This window comes from Athene cunicularia, assembly GCF_003259725.1.
Source record: "Athene cunicularia isolate RWA chromosome 13 unlocalized genomic scaffold, athCun1 chr13_part1, whole genome shotgun sequence".
NCBI classification, from domain to species: Eukaryota; Metazoa; Chordata; class Aves; order Strigiformes; family Strigidae; genus Athene; species Athene cunicularia.
Window position 1 is genome coordinate 6,495,807 of NW_020799117.1, and position 19,814 is coordinate 6,515,620.

At 55.1% G+C, this 19,814-nt stretch overlaps 1 protein-coding gene across 1 annotated transcript; it reads right to left on the reverse strand.

The window, feature by feature from the left end:
• Positions 1-3,556: 3,556 nt before the first annotated feature.
• ARSI (arylsulfatase family member I) lies at positions 3,557-6,453 on the reverse strand. The gene is made up of 2 exons (XM_026858268.1): positions 6,103-6,453; positions 3,557-4,958 (listed from the first exon to the last, which is right to left on the reverse strand). Exons 1-2 carry the CDS (start codon positions 6,420-6,422, stop codon positions 3,557-3,559), a joined length of 1,722 nt encoding a protein of 573 aa, XP_026714069.1. The 5' UTR covers positions 6,423-6,453.
• Between the last annotated feature and the right edge of the window lie 13,361 nt (positions 6,454-19,814).

Consider the following 19,814-nt stretch of genomic DNA (forward strand, 5'->3'; position numbering starts at 1 on the left):
AAACCTCTGCAAAACCACACATCCTCGGACCCCTGGGAGGAGAAAGGATGCAACTGTCTGGCTTGAGATACAGCCCCTGGTCCAGAGCACCCTCTCCCCAGCATGAGGTGCCCAGCGTGCCCTGCCGCCCTCCCACCATGGTGGTTTGCTGAGATGTCCATCCCCTTTCCTGCTACTGGAGTTCTCCCTTTTACTCCCTCAGGTGGATGATACCTATGGGGCTAGAGAGGGTCTGAGGTACCCCCAATCCTGCCTGACCCATCCCATCCTCATCCTATCCCCTTCTCCATCTCCATCCCATCCCAACTCCATCCCATCACGACTCCCTCCAGCTGGCAGGGTGGAGGCATCGCTCCATCCCGACGGAGGAGAGGCTGCCACTACCCCTCACCCCACCCTGCCCTTGCCTCCTCCCAGCCCACAGCCCAGATGGCCCCAGACGCTTCCCCCTGCCCCATCCCCTCCGCAGGGCCCCACCCTGCATCCAGCTCCCACCCGGGGTGTGGAGCAGCCCTCGGCTTGCCACGGCTCTTTGAAGGGTGGTTGGGAAGGAGGGGAGCGCTCAGCCCGTGTCTGTGCAAACACATCTGCTGGGTGCAGCATCAGGGCTGTGCAGGGAGCTCCACCGCCTGAGCATCTCACCAGCTGCATTAACCCCTTGGCAGCCAGAGCACACAGGCACTCCCACGGGACTTGAACTGTGTGAAAACACAGGATTTTGACACGCTGTTGCATTTTTTTCCCCACAGAGACCATTAAAGAGCAGTGGTGGGATGGGGAGCCCACGCAGCTGCCACCGCCTGCCCTTCCCAGCCCAACATTAGATACAGTGGGGCTGGAAACAGCGGTGAAGGACAACTACTGTCCTCAGGCTGGAGGCTCTGCCCTCTCCAAGTACCCAGAGATGCTCCTGCCTACTTTTCCTCTTTGTTTTTGGTGACTAAGACTTTCCTTCAACAGTTTCTTTTTGTAAAAATTCAGAATGCAACTTTTTTTAATTAAAAAAAAAGAAGAATGCAGATCCAACACTACAGCTAATCTAACTGCGTCAACCCGGCATCAGCCCAGCAGATCAGAAACTGGAAATGAAGCAAGACCAGATGAACCTTTTCATGGGGATATTAGTAAAAGTGAAGGGAGAAAAATCAAACATGTTTTCATGGAAATTTCCATTTTTGAAGAAAAAAAAATAAAAGAAGGACTAATCTTGGATGCATTTATATAAATATGGAAATGAAAGCTGTTTCCCGATCCTTGTCACCGCCCCATGGCCAGCCCTGCTCTCCCGCTCCCTCCAGCACTGGTTCCCCCTGTGCTGTGACTCATGCTGGAGACCCCCACAGCCATCACCCCCTGCCCTCCTCCGGCTCTGGCTCAGCCTGCAGCAGCCTCCACATCTTCAGCAAAATGTTGCTTTATATTCAGCCACTGGTTGGCTTTGCCAAATGGCAGCTGGTGCCGCAGCCCTGTTGTCAACCGGCACACCCGGGGATACCAGGCTGGTTGAGGTAGTTCCAGGATGTGCAGCACCCTCCCGGGGCTCACCTCAGCCAGGGTGATGCTGTGGGGACCGGTCCCCATGGAGCGACGTGCTAAGGGATCTGGGAATGGAGATGGGGTTGATGGAGGAACCGAGTGCCCCTCTGCCACCTGTCTGTGATGCCACTGCAGGGGACGTGCCCATGGGGATGCAGGGGGCCAGCAGGATGGCACGGTGATGGGTGTGCGCAGCGCAGCTGGGACCGGTGCACACGCTGCCACACTCTGGCTTTGCAAACTCTTTCCCATCTCTACAACAAGAGGCCTCCTCTGTTCTGCCTTGCTGTCAGCTTTTTTTTTTCTTTGTTTCTATAGAAAATCCCAATTCCCCCAAATAATCCAGCTAAGAGTAAGAAAAAAAAAATACAAACGTGTCATTGCATTCTCTTCCCGTTCCCGTCCCTCTCTCACACACAGGGCTTGAAAACGCACTGAAAGGTATTCAGCGTGCACGCTGCCAATTGTCACATCTTTCAATGACAGATTTTAAATGAATGTTATTTTGCAAGAGAGAAAGAGGAGAAAAAAAAAAAAAAAAGAAAAAAAAAAGAAAGCCCACACTGCTCATCCAAGAGCTGACAAGTCCTAACGGGCCTCATTTTCCAGAGACAAAAATAACTATTTTCAAAATTCACAGCAGGGCCTTCGCCTACACACGCTGCACCAAGAGAAACCTGTGGGGAGAAATGTAAAACACATTGTGTAAATGGAAATGCACCATGCATCCAAAACGCTTTTAAAGCTATTTACCCTCTTTCATCCTTGCCAGCTCTCCTTCGAGCACACGTATGCATGCTCGCACCCCGCCGAAGGCGTGGGGGCACGGCGCTTTACTGGCTGCCCCGGCTCCCGAGCTGGCTGGCCCCCGGCAAGCGCATGGGCTGGCTCCCCATGGCAGGCGGATGATGGGGAGGTGTTTCCCCCCCTACGCGTGCGCTGCTGGGAGAGCGGTGCCCATCTGTGGCGAGGGGACGCGGCGCTGGCAAGCAGGAGTCGTCCCCGTCCCCCTCCACAGCTTCGAAGTCCTGCAGCTACAGAGCAGCACAGCAGTCTCTGCAGAGATCTTGAGATTTTCCTTCTGCCCCAGGTTCAGCAGAAGGGACATGGGGACGGGGACAGCCCCAGCACTGGGAAGGGGCAGCCAGGGATGATTGGCTGGTTGGATGCGTAGGATGCACGGGGAGGAACACGGGTGTCTACAGCCATGGACAAGTGGGGTCGGGTCAGGCAGAACCATGGATAAAAGGGTCTGCTGGGTGGATGACCCATGGGAAGTCCACCAGAGCCTGGGGCAAACCTGCATCCAACCATTTCTCTGTGGGCCATAGTTCCTCACCAGGGCTGCTCCTGGCCCCTCAAGCCAGTGGAGAGGAGAAACCAAGGCCCCACATGAGGTCCCTGTAGCAGCAAGGCTGAGTCCAGACTTGGCAGTCTCAGGTCTGACATCCATGGTCAGGAATCCATCCTTCCACAAAGAGGTATAATAGGAAAACACTGTGGTCTTGGGTTCGGGGGAGGCCCTCAAGTTCCCAGAGCAAGACCAGTGGTGGCAGCTGCCTGACAGCAGGCAGAAGGTCAGGAGCATGTATATGCAGGGAATTATGAGGGATAACCTGCAGGCAGAGCTGCTGAGGCTGGCCAGTCCCTCTGCACCACCACCCCAGGGTCCTGCACTTTCTCCCACCATTGCAATGGCCAACATTTAAAGCTTGTAATTGCCTGCAGAGTTCATGAGCAAAGGGTCTCTCTCTTTGAAAAGGGCTGTGCACAGGCCAGCCCAGCTCAGCAGACTTGTACACCATTGCCAAGCAGCGCAGCTGAGCCCACATCGCCCTTCCTCACCCATTGGGACCACCTTCCTGTCCAGCCAGAGAGGACAAGTGTTTTGGGGTGAACCCTGGCACAAGAGGATGCTGGCCACCTCTCCATCTGTCCCTCTCCCTCGCTCCCACCCTGTGGCACTGCTGTCCAGAGCCCCACCCTGGCCAGGCTGGGTCGATGCTGGGGGAATCTCCCATCAGATGCGGTTGGACATGAGCCTGGTGTTCAGCTTGCGAAAGAAAGAGCGCAGCTTGCAGATCTTGCACTTCTTCTTCTTGTTCCTACTCTTCAGGGGCTCTCCGATGCCTTCCCACTCCTCCACATCATCCTCGCTGGCCCAAGGTCCCCAGGCACCACCGTTGAAGTCCGGGTGAGCCCGGGGGTTCTCTGCGGGATACCGCACCGGGATGGCTGTCCGGTTGTAGTGCACCAACCTCATCAGGAGGGTCCTGACCACATCTGGGCGCTGGTCTGAGAGGTCGTAGCGCTCGTAGGGGTCGGCGGTGATGTTGAAGAGCCACACAGACTTCCTCAGGCCGTCGGTGAGACGCTCCAGGTTCCACCAACTCCCTGGGAAGTTGGTCAGGGTCTGCGGGGGGATCCAGTCACTGTACCCCGGGTCACCAGTGAGGAGCTTCCACTCCCCAACCCGGATGGAGGCTTGCACGGCTGTGTTCCAGATGCCGAAGCCATCCTCCAAGGAGCCATACTTGGCGTGGTTGTACAGCGGATCAATGTTGTGCAGGATTTCAGTTCGCGGCGACTCCTTGCCCTCGCTGATGGCAGGCCAGACGTTGTAGCCATCCAAGCCTGGGACGTTGCTCAGGTTGCCCCTGGCCAGGCTGACTAGAGTCGGGTACCAGTCTGTGATGTGAACCAGTGCCCAGCTGGTCCGGCGCTTGCGCTTGATCAGGGGACTGTGGACAAAACCAATACCACGGACTCCCCCTTCCCAGTACGTCCCTTTGCGGCCCCGTAGTGGCCAGTTGCTTCCCCCGGAGAAGGTCTGCCCACCGTTGTCAGTGGAAAACACGATCACACTGTTGTCATAATAACCATACTTCTTGAGGGCCCAGGTGATGTTCTTCACCGCCTCGTCCATGCACGTCACCATGGCGGCATACTTGCGGCGAGCGACGTTGCCCATGGAGCGGTAGCGGTAGATGTACTCCTTGGGTGACTGCAGAGGTGTGTGGACCGCTTGGAAGGCCACATAGATGAAGATGGGCTCCTTGGGGCTGTGGGATGCCAGGATCTTGCTGACACGCTGGGCGTAGAGGAAGGTGGAGTATTTCCCACTCTGGTCCCAAGCCACGTCCTCCCCTTCGTGTAGGTCGTAGCCACAGACACCCGGCCCATCACAGTTGTCATAGGTGTAGTAGTCCACGTTGCCCGTCAGGGAGCCCAGGAAGGTGTCAAAGCCCCGGCGGGTGGGCAAGCACTCCTTCTTGTAGAAGCCAAGGTGCCACTTTCCCACCATGTGCGTGGAGTAGCCAGCTTCCTGCAGCTTCTGTGGCAGGGTGACCTGATCGAGGGGCAGGCAGTTGGGCTGCCGAGGGCGGATGATGGAGTGCTGCAGCCCTGTGTGGATCTGGTACCTGTTGGGAAAGAGCCAGGAGGAGTCAGTGGTGATGGGAAGCAGTGCTGGGTGAGGACATGACAGCACTTTATGTGCTGGAGACCCCAAATGCAGATCTCCATGTCACCCAAGCCCATGGAGCAAGCTCCACGACAGAGACCCGGAGATCCTCATCCATCCGAAAGCACCAAAATCAGATGCAAAAAAAGAGAGGGAGCTCAGCAGACATCTCAAAATAACACTGTTCTGCTCTCCCAGGATGGCCCCAGCAGTTGTCCCCACTATTGCCAACCCAGAGGAGGTGGCTGGGCTCTGTCAGGGCTGGGCAGCACAAGCAAGAGTTGCATAGAAATCCCTGTGGTTTTGTAGTGCCCCACCTGGGTGCACACACATCCCTGTCCTCCCCTGATCTGCATACCCTGGAGATGTCTGGGACGCCCCCAGAGCTGTCAGGAGAAAAGAGAGGCCTTTGCCTGGACCCCAGCAGGGTCCACCACCCCCAAGAAGCAGGTGACCGCATCCTTAGGCACCTCCCTGGGGCCCACTCCTCAGCAGGAGATGATCTGATGTGATCTGCCTCCTACAGTGGGTGCTGACCTCCCAGTGCCACTCCAGGGACAGCCCCATCTGTCCCAGGAAGCAGAAGGGCCCAGGATAATGTGACACATGACTGTGCCACCGTGGGAGAGGGTGATGGACCAGCATCCAGCCTGCCCTGGCCAGCGCAGCACTGAACACACAAGCAGGAAAAGCACTGTCCAAGAGACTCATAGGTGGCAGGGCAGAATGATCCTTCAACCCCCCAGCCCAGCGGCAAATCCCCAAGGGCCAGTGTGACAGGACTGCCTGGGGACACAGCTCCTTGCCTCGTACTGAAGGACCTCATGGCCAGAGACCATCCTCTCCCAAAGTGGCATCTATTACCCAATGGAATCCACATTTTTGGGCTTACTATGTGCCATTATTTATCCCACGAGAAAATCAACCATTTACCCAGGAAGCCTTCTAGAGAAAGCCAGCAAAACACCTTTCTCTGGAGGCCCTCCACCATCTGCCCATACACTGGGGCATCTGTCTAGTGGCAAGCTGGGGTTAAACCCCTCAGAGCTAAGGAAGGGACAGAAGAAGGAACATGAGTGGGGTGTGAGCAGGCTCTGGCTTACCTGCCGGTTATCAGCTGGCTCCGGGATGGGGTGCAGATGGGCTGAATGTAGTAGTTCTCCAGCTTAACGCCCTCCGCTGCTAGCCTGTCCAGCGTTGGCGTCTGGATATCCGAGCCATGATACCCAACGTCGTGGTAGCCCTGGTCATCAGTCAGAATGAAGATGATGTGGGGTGGCCTGGTGAAGGCGGGAGGCAGCGATTTCTCCATGGGGTCCGTGGCTACGTCAGCCACCAAACTGGGCTTCATCCAGTCCCAGGATAAATAGCCAAAGCTGAGCAGGCTGACGAGCGAGAAGCCCGTGAGGGCATAGACAGCCATCCCGGAGCACACTGTGCTGCCTGCGAAGGGAGCTACTGTCCCGGCATCGTCTCAAAGCCACAGAAACAGGAGGTCTCCCCTCCTCCAGGACAGTCCCCCGACCTAGGGGATGGTCCCCCAAACCCCTGCAGCCAGTTTTGCGGGAGCAGCTCCCATGAAGGCACACTAGTGCGCACACAAAGAGCTTAATCCTTCGGGGCTGGGTTGCCTTCAGTTAAAAGAAAATAACCCTCTCGCCGCTCCAATCAAACACATCTGCACGGCAGGACGGGCTCCTCGCAGTGATTAACGGCAGCCCCAGAGCCGCTCACCAAGCTTCCCGAGTGCTAGAAACACTTCCTGGATTCTTGGCGTTTTCTCGCCGGTGTTCTTTATGAAGAACCCCATAAAAACCTTGCCGGAGAAAGTAGCTGGCTTCTCCACTCCAGCCCTGCGCCTGCCCAGCTATCTGGACGGCTCGCTCGGGAAACGACGAACCTTTTCTTCAAACTCCTGCAGAAGAGGGTGCTAAAGTTCAAGCCCAGGGGTGCCGAGCTCTTCTCTTCACTTCTCTCTCCTTTTCCCACCCTCCACTCTAAGGCAGAGAGTCCCAACATCTGCCTGGGACGTGGGCTAAGCCACCAGGTTTATGGGGAGCCGCAGGCTCGGCCCCTCCCAGCTCAGCAGCTCCAGGAAAAAGCTGGGAAGCCCCAGAGCGTGCAGGGTCCTAAGCGTGGCATTCCCTGAGCCACCAATTCTGCCCTCCCCGCTTGCCCTGAGACATGTGACACGTGGGCCAGGGGCCTGGTGGGACGCTCAGCTGAAGCCCCTGCAGCACCCAGCTGGGGAGGGCAGCAGGGAGGGCTGGGTCCCTGAAAGGGCCAGCTGGGGCCAGCTGCCCCCACTGCCATAATCACCATCCAAATAAATTCCGGGCAAGCGGAAGCTGCAAAAACTTGTCGGGACACCCCCAGTGTTGAATAAAACCACCGAGGTGCACACAGAGCATTACAGAGTGGGGTGGGTGCTGCTGCACTCATTTTCCAGGTGGAGAAACTGAGGCAGGGAGTGGCCACAGCCAGCCAGGGGCAAGGTTTGGTGTGAGCTAGAGACATCTGCCAATGCAGGGGTACTGCTCTGAGTGTGGGGTACTGGGACAAGGGGTCAGGTGCTGTTGCTTCAGGGGAGCTTTTGGGAGAGATGAGTGATGCTCCTGTGTAATTCCTCTCACAGGCCCATTCAGGCATCAGGAAGCCATCATGCCCAGCATGCATCTCACCCCCTCGACTTTCCCCAAGGCAGGACATGGCCCAGGAGGGGGGATTTTGGTAGCCCAAACCCACCTGTGTTCACCCACCCCTGGCAGAGCCGGGACCTGAGCCCCATGGCTCTTTGCACCATACCGATGGGGAGCCAAGGGGTCCCAGCAGACAGTGCACCCCACCAGACCCCCCAGCCCGTGCACCCTGCCTGCCTTTAGGACCGCAGGGCTGCAGTGGTGGGGGCTCACTGGGGGCTTTGGGAGGGCTCTGCCTGCACTCAGGCAAGGGCTGGCTCAGAGAAGCAGCTGAGCCAGATGGCTCCAAGCCCCCTGCCCTGGGCCCCCCTCCCATTGTCCCCATCCCCAGGCTTCCCTCCGCCAGGTCCCCTCCAAGTCTCCTCTCCTGGATCCCCCTCTCTGGGTCCCCTTCCTGGGCTCCCCCCACACTCTGCCCCAGGTACTGCCCTCCCCCTGATGCCTCCAGCCCCCCTGCACCCCACATCTCCCCACTGCCCCACGCCAGCCTGCCCCATGGGACCCCGGGCACTGTGGAGGAGTGGGCAGGAGGGAGCATGAGGCTCCTCGCTCCCAGGGACAGGGGTGATCCCCAGGAAAGGCAAAGGGCGGGTGGGGTTCTCCCTCTTGGCTTTAGACACAGGCAGAGGGGACAGGGACAAGGACAGGGACAGGCAGAGAGCCCGTTTCAGCCAGGGCTCAGGGGGTTTGCAGGAGCACAGGGAGGGGTGTGGAGGGACAGGAGCAGGAGGCAGAGATGGATGGGTGTTTTCCATGCCTTTCCCTGCTGGCAGAAACCCCTGCTCACTCAAAGAAGCACAGCAGGGCTGGGTCGAGCCCTTCTCAAGGTTTGATTAATCCCGGGGGTTCATCACTCATTTCTTCCACCCTCTCCTCTTCTCCCTTCCCCTTGCTCCTTCCCACTGCTCGCCTGCCTCCTGCATGTCTCCCTCTTCTCCTCTGACATCTTTAGTTTTGAACAATTCCCTCCTCTTGGAAAAACCTGGGCCTGACTGAAGGAGAATAGAAGTGGGGAGTGGTGCATGACCCCCAACTTCTAGGTCCTGTGTGTCCTCCACTGTTCCCAATGGACCCTTGCAGCCCTGGGAGACCTCTCTGTGACCCTCTTGAGCTACCTGGGGCTGTGGGACTCCCCAACATGCGGCCCCACATGGGGGGACATGAAGCCAACATGGCTCCATACACACCTTGGACCAGAGACAAAGTTATCACCAGGGATTATAATCACAGCTCTTTCCAAATAATAAATAATAGTCACTTTGGATGAGTATTACAGATTAGAGAGGAAACTGGAGATGTCAGGGCTGAGATGCGGCAGAGAAAGTATGTTTAAGGCAACACAGATTGCTGATAAACTGTGTCTTGTTTGGGGCTGGAGGATTGATCAGGGAGGGAGGAGAAGGAGGAGGCAGCAGAAGGGATGAATTGGTCACCTCTAAGGAGCAAAACCAGAGCTGAGCTTTTCCCGAGTGCATGGATTTGCTGCTGCAACAGCTTCTGCAGCCATGTGGTGGGTCGCATCCTGCTCACACCTTTGGCAGAGGAAGCACAGGCTGGAAGAGTCACCCTGAATTTAATTTGCTGTCGATGGACAGAGTTTAGAGGCTTGAAAGGAGGGAAGCAGCCAACAGCAGAGACGTGGGCACATGCTGGCACAGAGAGGGGACCTTATGTGGCCCAGCCAGGGCAGCCAGCTCAGGGAAATCAGTGGCATGTCCAAGCTGGTTCCAGGTCTGGGGAGGAAACAGCGGGGTTAACTCAGCTCAGGGAGGTTTTCCAAGAGCCAAAGGGTGAATAAATAGTGAATTTGTTGGCAGTGACCCTGCTCTGAAGGTCTGGGGACAGCTGGCTGGGGACACCTCCCAGGGAAGGGAGAGGCTCAGCCTGTGTTCTCCTCCAAGAAATGATAAAAAGGTGAAAAGCAGTGAGGGGTACACCAAAGTGTTCTAGATCCCAGCAGAAATGGGGTGCAATGGAACCCTCAAACCAGACCCGCTGAAATCATCTGACAGGGAGGCAGGAGGTGGGAGCGGCTGAGAGGGAGGAGGAAAGGGAGGAAGAAATGACAGCTCTGGAGTTTCAGGGTCAGGAGGATTCAAGCTGGCTGCACGGCTGCTCTGAGGGTGATTAATGCATCACAAGGTCTAGGGATGGAAAAAGTACTCAGGGCCTGCAGCTCCCCCCCCAGCCACTCCTAATTCAAGGCAGTCACTCATCCAGCCTTGCTCAAAGATGTCTCAAGAGCCAAGAACTTCCTTGGAGAGCTCCAGCACGTTGCACAACGGGGAGGTTTCCCCTGGCAGCCGGCCTGGCCGTGGATGCTGAGCCAGCCAGCGGACCCTGCCTGCTTCGGTCCTGCCTCTGCCCAGGGGAGGACAGCCCCGCTCCTCCCTGTCACATCAGCTGTTGCAACAAAAGACACTGAATCTCCCTCCCAGTCTGATCCACAGTGGTTTTATCAGTTCAAGGTGATGGGGAGCCCCGTCGGGTGAGTCGGGTGCTGGCTGCGGGGCCGGCAGCGGCTCTGTGGGCAGAGCATCACCCACCTGCACCCCAACAGAGCTTCCCCAACCCAGAGCATCACCCACCCGGATGCCAGCCCAGCCTGCGGACCCTTTCCAGTTGGGACCAAGCCCCACACACTGAGAAATCACAAAGCAGCCGGGGTAAAACCATCAGCCAAAGCCTGATGTGCTCCTTTTTGGTGCTTTTTGACCCGGTGGCATGACCTGTGAGGCAGCAAACCCTGACCAGTGCCAGGTCCTTCCGTGTCCCTGCAGCCGGCACAACTCCTCGCATTTGCACAGCTGGTTGTCTAACCAAATATTTGAATATTACCTTTTTTTTTTTTTTTTTTTTTTTTTTTTTTTTTTTTTTTTTAAATTATTAATTTTATGTGGCCTGGGGCAAGAATGAAAATAATCACAGCCCTTCCTGCTTTTTTTCTCCCCACCGCCCCCCAGCTCTGGCCGCACTTGCGTTTTGGCTCTGGAAGCACTCGCTGCAAACGGGGTTATGCAAACAGGCTCCACATATTTCTCAGCGCCTGCGATCTGCCATGAGGGCCACACAGCAAAGTTTAAAACTAAGCCTCAATTTTTTTTTTTCTCTTCTTTTCTTTATTTTTTAACCCTTCCCGGGGTCAGAGACCCTTCAGCCCTCAATACTGCCTTTCTCTCACCATCAATGGGGCATTATGGCAGGGGAATTATTGAAAGCAGAACTCCCAGGCTTTACAATGGGAGCTCTGTGCAAGGCAAATATTGCACAATCTGTTTGCACGCCGCCGGCTCGGTGCCCTTCCCCCTCGGCAGCCCCACTCACGCCTCGGCCTCCGGCCTGCTGAAATGGGACCTTAAAACCAAGAAATATGAAAGGTTTTTAATAAGTCCCCTCTCTCCTTCTTCAGAGCAAGACATTTGACCTAACAGGGCATCAGGGAGCTGAGCCTGGCCTCGAAAAAACACAGCACGTCGCTCTCGCCTCTTAGATGTTTAAGGGTTTCCGCTCTCCCTGGCCAACGTGTGATGCATTTACTGTTTTATTGGCATGATGAAAGGGCCTAGGCAAGTCTGGAAAAGAAGGGAGCAGTCCCAGGGATGGAGAGAGCATGTTATTTTGTCTAGAAGGGGGGAAAAAATACTGAGACAAGGGGGCAGCCAGGCAACTCACGGGAAGGAAGGAGGCTGGAGGCATTGCCAGTCCCAAGCCTGGTAGAGGATGGGGCTCGAGGCAAACACCTCACTTTGGTAGCCTCCAAGAGGTCTCAGCCATCATGCCCTTGGCCTGGACCATGGTCCTATCCTGATCTGCTCTCTGCCATGAGCTTTCTTTGCTATCCTGGTGTCTTATCCTCCAGGGATATTCCTAGGGATCATCTCCCCTCTCTGGTGCACAGCAGGCGGGCAGCATTTCTGCCAGGCAACGCTGAGACCCGCCTCCTCCCCACCAGTCCCCAAAATCACATTTTCCCACTCCAGGACCTCATTTTCCCCACCCCAAGCACAGCACCTCCCTGCATCCAACCACATGGATCCTGCAGATAGAAGCCGATTTTCTAGTGGCAACCACTGCGGCAAGACCTCCAACCAGATTACAGGGATGGGGCTTGATTTGGGGGAACTTGGAGGTTTTTGAACACACCATAATTCACTCTCTGGAAGCTGGGAAGGAGAAGACAGCAAATCTGCATCAGTTCCTGCTTATGCAACCCTCATCATCATTAAAGGAATGAGGACTGTGGCAGCAACAGCCATGACGTAGGATGCCAAAGCCACGGGGGGTAGCACGTTATGGGGGCAGAGAGGAGAGCATCAGCCATCGCTCTGACAAGGGCTCGGCAGCACTGGTGAATGTTGTTCTTGGAGCCAAATGGCCTTTTTTTTCAATACCCTGCCCAAATTTCATGCCATTTGCGCAGTTGAAAATAATAATCATCATCAAAACGCACTTAGAAGCCGTAGCACAATATTAGAGTCTTTTCTAATGTAAACCATAGCCTCTAACAACACTTGTTGAGCTTGGCCTGGGTTTGTTCCTGATCAAAACACTGCTGCTCCCCTTCCTCCTCTCTCAATTGCCCAGCACCAGCAAAACGCAAAATAAAAGCCCTAAATAAGAGCAGTTCATCTCTTAGGCTAAGGAATTTTTCTTCCGTTTTTGGTCACTGATGATACATCTCAATGATTCTGCAAATTCTCCTGTGAAACGACTTCTACGCCTTCCTGCTCGCATTTGTTTTCTTCCTTCCCCTTCATTCAGGAGACTTCAGTCCATCGGCTCCCCTACTTCATATAATATTCCTCCCCTTGCCTTTCCCCACCTCCCGGGAAACTGCAGCTCGCCGCCTTCTCCTCTCCTCTCTCTAACGACTGGCGTGCTTGCTTTGAAGAGCTGGAGAGGAGCCCATGGGTTTGGCACCGCTCCTTTCTTCCCATGCCTTATGGCAAGCTTTCCACATCGCCTGGGTGCTCTCCCTCCTCGTCCTGCCCCCCCTTCCCAAGCCCAAAATCCACCCCCCCTCCCTGGAATTGAGGCGCTCCCCGTTGCAGCTTCCCAACAGAGCCCTGGGGCTCTCGTGATGGCTGGCAGTCTGGCTGGAGAGTTCCCAGTTGATGTGAACCAGGGATGCGTTGGGGCATGGATCCCCACAGGATTCGGGAAGGATGTCAGGGGAAGTAACTCGAGTCTGGTCTCACAGGCAGGACAGGCTGGAGGCGAGGAACCTGCCTGCAGGCAGCAGCATTTGATGGAAGGCTGGGTGGGTGGGTTTGTGCCTGGTCCCATCAGGCTCTCATGGCTCAAGCTCCTGAAGTGGGCACTGCTCTGCCCTCAACACACACACACCTTTCCAGAAAGACTGACCTTTACTAAAAAAAAAAATATATATATATATATATATAAAAAGTCAGCGGTTCCCTGGCCTCCAAGGGCTCTCTTTGAAGCAGAGAAGGTCCCAAGGTGGCGGAAGGAAGGATTTAAGCATTTAACATAGCTGGTTTCTGGCAGCGCTGCCATGTGACCCTGACATTGGTTTCCCCAGCCTATTGGTTTTGGACTCCCCCACCTTCATTCCTGACACAATTTATCATGGGATACACAGAACTCCTCAATCCTCAAAGTATGCAAGATGCTGGCATCACCTCCAGCCTCACCCAGGCTGGGGAAGAAAGAGCAATTCTTCCCAGCACCCGCCTGGCAAAAGTCCCTCCATCCCACAGCCACACCGGGCTGCACCCTGGCGCCTTCGGCAGAGCCCTCAGACAGGCAAGGGCCATTCCCCCCTCCCCATGAGACAAGCACCATCACTGCCCCTGGGAAGGCTGCGGCTTTCCTCCTGGGAGCAGCCATGGCCAGCAGGTACCCCGGGACCCGGCATGCTCCTGGGTCCATGGGAGCAGCCCCAGCCCCTCCACCTCCTCCTAACACCCCACCGGGGTGCTGACTCCCCTCCCAAGCCACAGCACAGCTGGGGACTGGCCACCCGCTCCCCAAGGCTGGGCAGCCTCATGGCTCCTGTTTGCCCTTAGATTTCATCTCCCCTTTCAGGTGCAACCTCTTCAAAGACAGCCGGTGGGTTTTGGCTGGCAGGAGATGGGACGGCCAGTGGGCAGGATGCCTGCCTGGAGCTCTGCTCACTGCTCTGAGCCAAGGCATGGAGGAGGAGGAAGAGGATGAAGCCCAGTGCTCCCCAGCTTGGCTCGGGTGCCTGCCCAGGACAAGGAGCCCTTTCTCACTGGGGGAGCTCGCAGCAGGGCAGGGCAGGATAGCCTGAGCGCCCTGCTTGTTTATAACCCCGGTTCAGCACAAGGAAAACACACCTGCCCGCGCCAGCCGGGCTCACACCTGTGACCCATTAGGATGAACAGCCGCCTGTTTACCTGGGATGTGTATCCTCAGCATTCCAGGGGGGCTGGCATGGAGGGGCTTCTTCTCCCCCAGCACCAAGGGTTGTTTTCCCTCCTGGCAGGAGAGAAAGGCAGAAAGCTCAGGAGGGGCATTTCAAAGGGTTTTGCATCAAGGCTGGCCACAACCGCGCTGCTGGAGCTGGAAGAGGGCAGGGAGCGCAGTCGGCCAGACCCCAGGCGCCTGCGGCTCTCCCCTGCCCACCCCATCTCCACAGGCAGCAGCAAGCCCTGAGCACGAGTGCTGGCAGCACCCACTCCCACATCTCCAAAGATCTCTGTTCTGTTGAGTGCTGGCTGGGGAGAGGTTCAGAACAGGCAAAGAGCCCAATTAGACATTGTATTACTTAATACAGAAGATATCAATAATCCAGCAGGAGAAATGAGAGCTCTTTCTCGCCGAGGATGCCAAGAGCACAAATTGCCTTCTTGTAAGAGAAAGGCTTAATTTCCATAGAACATGACAGATTAAAGCACGAGTGGGTGGGTCCACTCTATTATTCATCAGCCTTCATTGCTAACAGGAGAGGGTGTGCTGCCTCCCTTGAAGTTTCTTCGAAGGCCCTGGGTGCCCGCAGACGTTTTATCGGGGTGGAAAGCAAGATACAAAGGGATGGAACTTCAAACACTCTGCACTCACATTCACCTCTGCCCTGGGTTTGTAGTGCACCAGCCTTGTGGCTGCTATTGCTTTCCAAGATGACCCAAACCAGAAGGTCCTTGTTTAAACCCAGAGACCGGTCTGACTTCTGTACCTAAACCAGCAGAGAAGATGTCCAGGATGACTGTGCTGCTGCATCAGTCATGCCCAAAGCCTACCAGAGGTTCCTTTCCTAGCTGTGCAATGAGCTCCATCAGTGGAGAAATCTAGGATTAAACTTTGGAGCTTGGATTGCTCCCTCCCAAATGGGAAACAGAATCAAATAATAAGAAAAAACAGATTGTCTCAGCTGAATTTACTGGGGAGCACACTGGAGTATTTCACTCAAATGGAAAACTCCAGGAGTGATTCTTCAGGGGCAGCACATTGCATTTGCAGCTAAATTCTAAAGGGTGAGATTGATATGTGGAAATAACTTCATTTCAAAGCAGAGAAGCCTGGAGCAGCCTCCTCCCAGAGCTGTGGGTCAGGGCAAGCTGCATTTACCCCAGCACAGGCAGCTGCCCACCAGGCACCAGTAAAACCACCAGATCGAGCAAAGAAACATGGTTACACAAACAGAAAGCACCAAACCCGGTGCTGGGGGATCCTGCAAGGAAATGTGGGCACCAAGCAGGAAAAATGTGGGGAAGGGGTTGGAAGGGGCTGGAAGCGAAGTCCCAGGCTGGTGGTGGGAGCTGGAGCTGAGCCACAGCCTGTGCACCAGGACTCCTGTTGCACGCAAGGACAGCAGATAAATGTGCTCTGCAGATGCCAGATCTGGAGTGCCGTCCCCGTATTTCAAGCCCACCCATTACCATCGAGGGTTTTCTGCTCTCAGTTGCAGGCATAACTTACAGGGTTGTTGGGAGGCTTAAAGTACCTATATCAATACTGCAGAGGGTGATTCATGATTATCTGCAGTAATCCAGAAGCTATACAAAATTGCTAATAATAGGTCTTCAAAACCGACATTTTAGTCAAGATAAAAAATGACTGGAACAAAATCCAATCCTGCTTTGCTAAAACTATAAATGGAAAGGTATAACCCATATTCAGCTCCCCTAAACACTGAGCTAAACGAAAGCAGGGGATGTAGATCAGCCCCAGGATCCAAGTCAAAGTGGGGTTGGGATCCCACCCCGAGAGAAGTTGATTCTCAGACTGAAAGCGACTCCCAATGCACCGGGTGCCACAGGACTGCCTTAAATCTGGGATGACGGGGGGGATTTGGGAAGGGGGAAGCATGAACACAGATTATGTAGCTGCCCTGGTGGCACATGACAGGCTGCGGGCTGGCAACCACAGAGCTGCCAGAGCCAAGCCTCCAGCTGTGGGAATGTGGATGCAGGGCCCGGCAGGGTTCACGGTCCTGCCGAACACCATTTATTTAATGCTGCTGTGCAATCCGATGCACAGTTGCTAGGTGACCAGAACCCAGGGCTGCAAGGATAACATGGAAATGGTTACGCAGGTCAGCCCTGGTCCAGCTCCTCAGCATCTCATCTCTTAGATGCATCAGATCGTGACTCCACATTCAGGGAAGCAGCATGAGGAACAGCTTGTCCAGGGGGACACCGGGCATGGCTGGAGAACCTGGCCAGGTCAGTGTGATGCTGCCCCACAGACCGAGATGTCTGCGGGCAGGGAGGGCACAGAGCCTTCCCCAGCCCCAGGTCTCAAAACTTCCTCTCCCTTGCAGTTCCCACACTCCTCCTGCCTCCAAATGCCTGCTTACCCTGTTGGGAAATCTCTTCTCACCCCGCCTGACTTGCACTGTTTCATCTGCCTACGGATCGGATAAGCTGATAAAATGTGCTGAACGCACCAAACGGAGCCTGTTCCCTCCATCCGCTCCCCACCGCGGGCTCATCCAAACCAGCACCGCCGCGTCCAAGGCCTCGAAAATCTCTTTGCCATTAACACTGCAACAGAGCACAGCGTTCACACAGCCAAAGTCAACACAAAATTTGCAGGGATTTTTGTGGTATTGAGAGCAACTTAACGACTGAAGCCCAAGGCAGATTTACTGTCACAATTTTCACTGAGGACTGTAAAATCCAGCGTGTTGCAAGCCAGTCATTAACATTGGCTTTAGGCTTCCACAGTTCTGGCTTGGGAAGCGGCAGCAAACCTTTCTGCATGTTGCTGTGGGACTGTAGGTAAGTACCTGTAGGTACTGTTCCCCACCGAACCTCACGGCTCCCTTGGTTTCAGCAAAACCAGCCCCTCTTCCATCTTCACTGCCCTTCCAGAGGGAGGTGATGTTTCCTCCCTCCTCTCTAGGGGAGATCTTCAGAGCAAAGTCACAGGTGGGTGAGGAAAGGTGGGGTTTAACCTCATGGCAGCTCCTGGGAGCCTGAGAGAGAAGGAGTCTTTCTTACTTTTTTCCCTACAAAATCATGAGGCATTTCATACTGACCACTTAAATGAAACCAGACTGTTTAGTCCAAGCAATTACTCATAAGCAGCATCTAATTACTTCTAGTATTTAAAGAGAAAACAGAAGAATCTCCTTGGAGTATAAACTCAGTGAAGAAGCTGCAGCTGCAAGAAGAGAGCCTGTGTTACCCAGACACACACCCTCCTTCACATTATGCTGCACAGCCGCACCCCAGCACCCCACATCCCTGGCCCACAGGTACCCCCGAAGCACCCAGGGGTGCAATCGCCCCCTTCTCCCTTCATCTTTCTATCAATAACAGTATAAGAAACAGATGGGAGGCAGGGATTGGCAAATATACATCCCAATATCCCATATCCATACATGCACTGGTGCACACACACACACTTCTGCAGCAGAATGAGGTGTAAAATGAAGCCACACTCCATGGGAAAAGAGGACCCAGCTCTCCAGCCAGGCTGCCTGTCCTTCCCAGGGAGGCTCAGCCAGCTCCCAGCCCGACAGCTGCTCTCATCGGCAGATAAGATCAGAGGTTGGCAGAGCCACCCTCCTGTCTGGTGCACTGCAGGCTCTTCCCATCCCAGCGACAGATGAAGTTACAAGGGAGCTGGCTGGAGCTCATGGCCGGAGATGCCGTCAAGCCCACACCCGCTGCCCTGGCCTCCTGGGACAGGGGGAGGATGAGACTCCGGCTTGGAAACCTCCCAGAGCACTTTAATTTCTGTCTTGGATAGTGCCTCAGGCTGCTGTTCAGAAACGTGGGTTGTCCCTCTAGCAGCGGAATTGCAAAGATCGTCTTGCGAGAAGCCCTGTGCTCCCTGCCCACACAACATCGCAGGAGGGATGCTGCAGCCTGGGAGTCAGGCGGGAGAGGGAAGAGGCAGCCGGGACCACTGCTTTTACCCAGGGAAGGCCACAGATTCCCCGAGGGGCCAAAAGACAACCGGCAGCCCAAACACATGGGCATGAAGGAGGCTCCAACCTGTGTGGTGTGACATGCCCAGGGCCACCACCCGCCGGCACTGTGGGGACATCTTGGGCAGCTGGAGCATGGCTGGAGGATCTTCCCTGCATCCCAGGTGGTGCAGCTGCTCCTGGAGTGGCATTGATCTGCCTCCATCCCAGCCTTGTCTGAGTTTGGGGGGCTCCTCCACCATGTCCCCAAGCCCCAGCATCTTTGGAGTACCAGGAGGTGCACGGCCAGCTGGCCACACAGCTCCCCAGTGAGCACAAGGGACAGTTACAGAGGAGATCTCCATTTTTCCAAAATTACTGTAAAACGTGGGTTTCACATTAGACCACCAACAGGGAGCATGGGCAAGGTTTCTTTCCCTGCCTGTTACAGCAATTTGGGGGAGTTCCCCCCTCTTTTGGCAACAGGAACGTTTTGCTGATGCCAACACTGATGCTAACTAAAGCCAGGCAGAAAAAAAGTCCCCGGCTTCTCAGCACCAGGATCCCATTTCCAGTCAGCGCTCTCTCCCATCTAGGACTTCAGCAAGGTCTTTCCAAAAGCCTCTGGTTGCCCAGCCCAGGTTAGTCTCCAAGGGGGACTGCTGTCCTCTGCTAGAAGGGGACATCTCTGGGTTTGCCCAGGACCACCACAGCACAGGATGGGACTTTGTCACCCTCTTGTGGCTTACGAGGGCTGGCAGGCTTGCTGTGGCTTTGAGGTGGCCACATCCAGGACCCCTGCTCCAGGGAAGGCAGGGGAGCGACTTCAGCCTGCTCCTTGCTCCAGCATCCTTGCTTTGGCTTTTTGCTCCCAGGAGCTTCAGGGAAGCTCTTCACCCCCTAAGGATCGGCTCTCTCAGCTCTCCTGCCTTATAAGACACTCGTCTTGAGAGCAATTCCTTGCCCATCCGGATAAATGTCGGCCAAGGAAGAGCTTCCCTCGACTGGGACAGCCCTGCTCCCCCCACGCTCCCGGCAAGCCACAGAAAGCGTCTGCGAGTCATTCAGATTGGGTTGCTTTAAGGCACTCCTTCCTTCCCAGTTTAGGTGGCTGGAAATCTCCTACCCAATTCCCAACCCACCCAAATCTCAGCTAGGAAATCAGGCCACACCAGCCTCTAAGACAGAAGGAGATTCATTCAGCTTTATCTGAAAGCCATTTCAAGTATGTCCAGATTCCTAATGAAACTTGGATAAAACCCCAGAGATTAATAACAGTGCAGGGCTTTTTTGGATAATGGGTTTTTTCTGTTTCCAAGGGAAACATATATCTGTGCTTTGGTGGAATCTCTCCGTACATTTTTTTGGCAGAAAAGCCAAAATAAATCCCTTTACTGCAATAACCCTCGAGCAAGATAAGGCAAGAATCTGCTTGTAATTCCTGTGTATTGTTGTCATATGCAGATAAACGGGCATCTCTGGCCGTGCTATCTCCTCAGGGAGGGCAGGGACTAACTTTGTTCCAGGATCCCATCTCTGCTGTCCACATTGGCACAGGTCCAAGCCTGGTCCTCTCCCATGTTACTTTTACACAAGCGCATGTGCACGTGTTGTTCCTGCATGAAACTTGAGCTTTTCTGGTACTTCAGAGTCACATCAATCTGGAGAATGTAGCTGGAGCCAGCGTGGGGCTGAGTCCCACCTGAGCAGAGGCAGAAAGCTCCACAGCCCACATGGGAAGCCCAGGAGGTGACAGGTTTTGGTACCAGGAGCA

Excerpts from the sequence above, each read along its gene's own strand:
- ARSI (XM_026858268.1), bottom strand. The coding sequence starts at position 6,422 with ATGGCTGTCTATGCCCTCACGGGCTTCTCGCTCGTCAGCCTGCTCAGC. Across the intron at positions 4,959-6,102 it reads AGCCAGCTGATAACCGGCAG|GTACCAGATCCACACAGGGC; the intron begins GTAAGCCAGAGC and ends CTTTCCCAACAG.